The sequence below is a fragment of the Mauremys mutica genome, chromosome 3, assembly GCF_020497125.1.
Source record: "Mauremys mutica isolate MM-2020 ecotype Southern chromosome 3, ASM2049712v1, whole genome shotgun sequence".
Taxonomy (NCBI): Eukaryota; Metazoa; Chordata; order Testudines; family Geoemydidae; genus Mauremys; species Mauremys mutica.
This window is the reverse complement of record NC_059074.1, coordinates 175821223-175828293: the sequence shown is the minus strand read 5'-3', so window position 1 is coordinate 175828293 and position 7071 is coordinate 175821223. Positions and strand designations below refer to the sequence as shown.

Genomic DNA, 7071 nt, shown 5'->3' with positions numbered 1-7071 from the left:
AATAACTTCCCACAGGAAATGCAGGTCTATTTGCTTGGAACATCTAAAATGCAACTGGAGAATAAACCGTATGAAAATTCTGAGTTAGCTCTCAAGAGGGCAATCTAATGACCTAATAAATTATTAGCATGTCTAACTTCTAACCATGCTGGATTAGAGGGACAATTCTGCACAACTGTCCATCAATATCAACAGCAGTGACATTTACGGCATAGGGAAGCCAAGACAAACAGTGAAGTAATTAAAAAAATCAGTGGCTACTTTTGAAAATTTGGCTTCATATTACACTTCTCTAATCCTTGTATATGGTGCCTATCACCTTACTATCAGAACGCTGTGGATACCAATCAGAGGCTTCAACCAATGTAGACCTTGCAGAGGAAGAACAAAGCAACACAAATAATCCCAGAGCTTTTTAATTAAATATAACAAGGTAACCACAATGATGAATAGGTGGTGCTTCTTAACAAAGAAGAGCAACAATTCCCTTGCTGTGTAGATAACGTGTATGAAGATGAAGCAATACAGGAACAAAGCAAATTGGTTCTGGGGCATGAGGAGGTCCTGGCATCCTTCAGCAGGCTGTGGACAAAGGGGCAGAAATGTGATATTGAAGGGCCATGTTATATATGCCATGTGAAAAGACTCCTCTGCTCATCATGTTCCTTGCCTTTGTGACCATAAACTAATATGATGCATGGACAAACTCTCAGATTGAGACCCAGTGCAATTCTGTTTGAACAGACAGATGAATTAGACTGAGCTGTGGAACCGCTTGGCCTGTGCTGATTGTCATATACTCAGGGCTCCCAAAATACTTGGCTATGAGTCTGGAAAGGTTGTTTGATGTAGGGCTGGGCTCCATAGTTGTACTTGTATCTCCTGCTATGGGCATCTCAGACAGGTTCAGTAATGCTCTGATCATTCTTTATAAACAGCAGGGTGGAAAAAATTATCCTACGAATTTTTCTTTTAATGCCTGGATAACCAGTTAAACTAATTGCTAGCAATTTGTGCACAAACCACTCAAATGTGAACTGTTACCCATTTCCTATTCTTTTCCCTCTCTTGCAGGGGAACACTCTTGGTATGTGAACCCAGTCTCCCAGAATAGCCTTCCACAACTTCTGGTCAGCACAACACTCCAAGTTCCGGGTACCTCTATACTTATTTTTTTCTTCAGTCAAGATGAACTTCAAGTCTATTAAACACTTGGCAGCTGCTTTATGCGCTAACACAGGAATTCCAGCAGTTACTTCTCTCCTAACTTTTTTTTTATATTGAGGACATATGGCCAAATTCAGCCTTGATGTAAGCAGGAGCATCTGAGGAGCTCCTTTTATTTACTTGAGGGCAGAATTAGGCCAGGCTTTTTCCATTCAGTCCTTGCCACTGATAGATTCCTGAATTCACTTTGAGAGACTGCACATGCTAGTAGGGTAAATAATGTCATAGTAATTCCCAATAACACAGGTACAGGTTACTCCTTTTCAGGGTCGGGGAGTGGTACTCATTTTCCCTCTTCCCATCTGAGACATATTTGAGCCATCAGGAGAGCTAGCTATTTCATGATCCCTAATGCCTTCATATGGAAGTGAATTTAACTGGTGAATCTTGTACAGCATAAAGTTATCATCTGCAACTTCAACCTTAAGTAGTATCTTTCCGTTCACCAGTACCTGCTCAATGTGTGCTACTGAAAGAAAGAGGGGCAGTTTACCTATTGAAGGGTTGCCCATCAGGGCTGTAATAGCAGATCTCAGCAACACTTGCTCCATTTTTCCTATTGGTTTGGCAGTTTTAGGCATCACCTTTCCCCATTTGCAGCCATTAGTTTGGACACAATGTGTCTTAAGTTCAGAGCTAATTGGGTTTCCCTACAAGTGAACTGCTATCTGGCCTGTTCCTTCAGATCCTGCTGTTTCTCTCATTTTTCTATGGGCATAGCACCTGCTGTTCAGATCAACTATCACACCTGTTTGCTTTGCTACACTTGGGGTTTGGTCCTTTAACCATCCCTCTAATTCTTTAGAACACACCCTCAATCTGTTCTAGTCACAGGCTGTGTTCCCTCTAATTTTTCCAACCCATGTGTGGAATTAATTTTGTAATGTGCACCAATATCGCACAACAAAATTCGTGTAGTGGGGATGAGGGGTTTGGAGTGTAGGAGGAGACAGGGTTGGGGCATGAGGGCTCTGGCAGAGGAGAGCTCTCCTTCCCCCACACTGCTTGCAGCAGCATCTGGGCTGGGGGAGTCAGAGGCATCTCTTCCCTCCACCTGCAGCAGCTTCTGAGCTTCAGCTGCAGGAGATGCACCCCTGTCTGGGCCTGGGCCCTGAGGCTGGGCTGCAGCAGGTCTGGGGCTTGGTTAGGATGGGTCTGGGGGAGGGGTGCCCGTCCCCTGGCTGGTCTCTGGGCAGCTTTCCTGAGTGCCTGTGCAGCACTAAATAAATGTGGCCCCACAGCTTATAGGGAATTTAAGTCACAGGACCTCTTTGACAGGCTCCACTGTAGAAATTTCTATCCCTGAGCCATAGAATATGCTGGCCCCTTCAAGTAGAGTCCAGATTCTGTCCTATTCTGTGTTCCTGATGAAAATGAAGAAATTCTGGGATTTGTAGTGCAGAGGGACCATGGGAGTTAGATTCTGGTAAGGAATTCTGAGAAGGGGCTGGCTGTATAAGCTACTTTTCACCAATATAGAAGGAGTTTGGGGAGGTTTTCAAGAGGGGCTTGTACAATGGGCCTTGCTTTCTTTATTCCCAGATCCCAGGGTCTGAGCTTCTGGCAGAGGGTGAAGGGAAGAAAAGTGCCTGGTCCATCAGGAGAATGCTGGACTTCTCTTCTGTGGTGTTTGTTTTGATCTATAATTCCTCTTGAAGGGGAGAAATTGGAGTACTAAACTATTCAACCAGTGAGGGGGAAAAATGCATTTATATGGCTGACCAGGAACAGGGCTGGCTCCAGGTTTTTTGCCGCCCCAAGCGTGCGTGCGCACACGCAAAAGCCAGAGTGCTGCTGCCAAATCAAAAAAGGGCCGGAGTGCCACCCCTTGAAAAGTGCTGCCCCAAACACATACTTGGGATGCTGGAGCCTAGAGCTGGCCCTGCCCGGGAAGCCACTCTTACCTCTCTATCTAGCAGGCAAACCAGTAACTAGTACAAGTAATGGCAGAATAATGGGGGGAGGGATAGCTCAGTGGTTTGAGCACTGGCCTGCTAAAGCCAGGGTTGTGAGCTCAATCCTTGAGGGGGCTATTTAGGGATCTGGGGCAAAAATCTGTCTGGGGATTGCTTTGAGCAGGAGGTTGGACTAGATGACCTCCTGAGATCCCTTCCAACCCTGACATTCTATGATCTGTGAACTTTTCTCCAGTGTATTTTTTTAAGTCTCTGGAGTTAATGTGTAAGATCCTGCTGCGAGTTCACATTTTTGGGTTTGACTCTGACTGAATGGAAGTTTTCTCAAATTAACCTTTGCGGAGATTTGGAAATATTTTAAACTTGGACCATGTGGAAAGCACACATCTGGGTCATGCCTCCCCCTGTTTACACTGTCACCTGTACTCACATATCCAGATGGTGACTGCAGACGCATCTGCTCCATCTTCTCTTTGTGCTGCCGCTGCTTTTCCTTCTCCTCATATTGGTATTTCAGCATAGTCAGCTCCATATCCAGCCGCATCTTCTCCAGCTCAGTCTCAGCCACTTGAGCCATCCTAGAGTTTGGCTGCTCCATCTCCACCCAGGTGTTGATCTCACCATCATTGGTAATATGTTCTGGTTGCAGAGAATCCAGTTCTGCCTGTGAATTAGTCTCCATGCGCAGGTCCTGATCCCTAATGTCTGGTGGCTCTGTCACCCCAGATGTCCCTGACGATGTATTTTCAGGGGTGTCCTAGTCCATAGATCAGGGAAAATCATCCACTCCTATTTAACTGATACAAACTATTGAAACAATCTTCTGGTAAATGTTTTTCACCCAGCTCAGCTGAGCCAGATGCAGGCTGGCAGCCCAACTATATATAGAAAGCTACTACACTTGACTATTCAAAGCCCTGTCTGAACTACTAGAAAGTCAGAGGCTCCACTTATATTGTGGTGAAAAGCAGCAGCATTTGCTATGGGGCAAGAGGGGCAGTTGCTCCCCCCAAAACTTTGTCCCCCTGACTTGTCATAGTTCTACATGCTCTGTTATGTCTTCCACATTTTGCCCCTCTTTCTCCTCAACTTCAGATGCAGTCATTAGGCAAGTAAACTTCCCCTCCCTGACCCCAAATCTGAGTAGATGGGACCTAACCCTGCCCCATAACCAGATCAAAGTGCTGGACTAAAACCCATGGCCTTCGGCTAAGCATAAAGAACACTTCAACTGTGGGTCAGTTAGAAAGTCAATGAAGAAAAAACATAGGGGACAAATCTATCTCTGATTCAAGTCTAGTGGATGGTGGTCGATCAGATATGAAATTAGCGTCCCCTTAGAACCATGGAGTCATGATACTCTGCTACCATCTTAGATGTATCTGGCCAGGAGAGAAATGTTTTGCTACTCTGAATTAATTTCTGTCAGTTCATAAATATGAGATGCCAATGAAGATGAGACGCCTCCCTGTCTGGGGATTAGTAATAGGTTAAATAACAGCAGCAGAATGGGTTGAATGGCTTTCAGCAGACCCAGGAGTTATGTAGGGATCATGCCACTGACAGGTCTGCCCTCTAGGCTTATGGAAAGCCACACTATTTACATAATGTATGCAAGAAGCATACGCAAGAGCTTTGAATAAAATATCTGTAGAGAGAAAATGTGAAACTCTTCCCTGGAGTTATATTTTAAAGCCCATGACAGAAGGTGAAGAAAATAAACTGCAGAAAACTATTACTCTTACCATAGAGGTCTTAGGTACAAAGCTAGAGGAGACAGAAATGAGGCTGGATAATGCTGAATTCACAGGCAGTAGCCACAGTTTTACAAGTTTTACAACACCAGCTGCCCCAGTTTAATCTAGATATCAGCACAAAGTTCAAACCCAGATTTGTGCAAACTGCCATGCTGATGTCACAGGTTCCACACTATGCTGTCATAATCCAGCTGTTGCTACAACATCCTAAATGCTCTGTTGCTAAGGGCCTTTGACTCTCTTGTCCAAAAGTTCTGGTGTAAGTGAGGTGCCCAACAGCACATGGGAAATCTGTAGCAAAGTCCGGGATAATCCCAGTTCTCCTGATTCCAGTCTAGAGCCTTAAGCACTAGAGCAGTTGTTTTCCTTCTGTAGCCTTCTTCCAGCTTCTTCAGTGAATGAGACTGTGTTCCTTCACACAGCGGCAGCATGAATAGTAGGCAGTAGTCTGGCTTAGCACATGCCAGTAATGATCAGCTGGCATTGATTTGTAGGCTTCATGGAGAGTGGAAAGTTTTAAGTAGGGATTTGAAGTAGGATAACATGGTGACCATATGGATTTTGATGGAGTGTTTCCCTCCAACTAAGGAGTGGCATGGAGGAGAGGTAGTGCTGAGAAGGGCTTGTAGGAAAAGCAGAGTGGCAGGAATTGAGTGGTAGAGTGAAGGCAGGGGTCATCAATGTGATCAGATAGATCTGGTTGGTGCTAAATGGTGAAGGGCCATAAAGGCGCAGACAAGGTTGTGGTGGGAAGCCAATGGAGGGATGTGAAGTGGAGGTGGGGGCCATGATCAGACAAGGAGCTAGGAAGATAATGCTGGCAGAAATGTTTTGACTGGACCTAAGGGGAGGACAAGGTAAGCTAGAGAAGGAGATGACAGTACTTGAGGTACAACATAAGGGCCTGGAAGAGAAACTTTGGTAGTCTGGACAGACAGAAAATGCTGGATCTCTGGATCGTTCTGTAAGAAGTTGGGACACTTAAACACAACAAGGAGGTATGGGTCTAGAAAGAGGGCCAGGTCAAAGATGATGCTGAAATTACAGGCCTGAGTGACTGGGAGGATCGTGGTGGTATACATGGTGATGAGGGGAGAGAGCAGAGATGTGGGATCAGGAAAAGATCAGAATCTCAGTTTTGGCCTTATTCAGTTTAAGTTAACAGCTGGACATCCCCACAGAGAAGTTTCAGTGGAATATCAAAACACCTGTGCTTATCTGGTTGTCCATCGTTAAGGAAGATCTCCTGTTCCATCTAGAGTTCCTGATTTCTGATAGCTGTCCTCAAGGTCTCGACCTGAGTTATGTGAGAATCAAGACAGACAAGAGTGAGCTATCTACACCTGAGTTCCTGTCACTCCTAGAGACTGAGTAACATTAACATTTTATTTGTGTTGTGTCCATATTGCTTAGGGGTTGGGTCTGGGCTTCAAGTCAACTGTACTTGTAAAACCACTGAGCTGTTTTGTTTTATTGCCCTTTTCTCTATTTTTTTATGTACCTTTCTGCCCGTTTTCAGCTTTTAAAATGACTGTTTCATTTGACCTGCAACTAATAGGTGATAGACCCTACAGGGGAATTGATCCATTTAGGGCGGTGGGGTCGTTACATCAATTCCACTAGTCTCTTCTGGTAACACAAGGATGGATGTGTGCAAGGACTATGCCTGCAATGGATTGTGCACGGTAATACAAAGGTATGGTTTTGTACATTATATAAACTATTGTCCCTTAACCCCTTGCCCTGTATTTTTTTTTTATACTGTTACCCTTTAGGCTGTTATGCTCTGGCTCTTGCCTAGAATTTGGCCCATAAATGAAGCTTTCTAGGCAACAGGAGATAAAATCACAGCATGGAGTGGACATTTTAAATATTGTGTTAACACAGTGGGGAAAAATGTGTACCAAAAAAGAGAAATCAGTGAATGCAATGTATGTAGATTGTGTACACTGTCTTGGAAAGCTTAAGCACATTATTGTCAACCTTTTACAAGTCCTTCCTTAAAACCTTCTTCCATATACCTGTCAACTTTAACTCACCAGACTAAGAAGCATTGCTACACTTCCATTGTGTTTTGCTGTGCTTTCAGCACCTTTTGGATCAAATTCAGCCCTAACATAAGTGAGTGAAACTCCATGCACTCGAATGGAGCTGTGCCAGGGCCATTTTGG

General features: G+C 44.5%; 1 protein-coding gene and 1 long non-coding RNA gene across 2 annotated transcripts; one reads left to right on the top strand and one right to left on the bottom strand.

Moving 5' to 3' along the window:
• Window positions 1-315: 315 nt before the first annotated feature.
• Window positions 316-4977, bottom strand: TMEM247 (transmembrane protein 247). The gene is made up of 3 exons (XM_045010340.1): window positions 4889-4977; window positions 3574-3900; window positions 316-582 (listed from the first exon to the last, which is right to left on the bottom strand). The coding sequence occupies exons 1-3, from the start codon at window positions 4889-4891 to the stop codon at window positions 316-318; spliced, it is 597 nt and encodes a 198-aa protein (XP_044866275.1). The 5' UTR covers window positions 4892-4977.
• A 196-nt stretch (window positions 4978-5173) lies between these two features.
• LOC123367185 lies at window positions 5174-6590 on the top strand. The gene is made up of 3 exons (XR_006578342.1): window positions 5174-5336; window positions 6053-6228; window positions 6459-6590. It is a non-coding gene; the product is annotated as an uncharacterized LOC123367185 (long non-coding RNA).
• The last annotated feature ends 481 nt before the right edge of the window (window positions 6591-7071 follow it).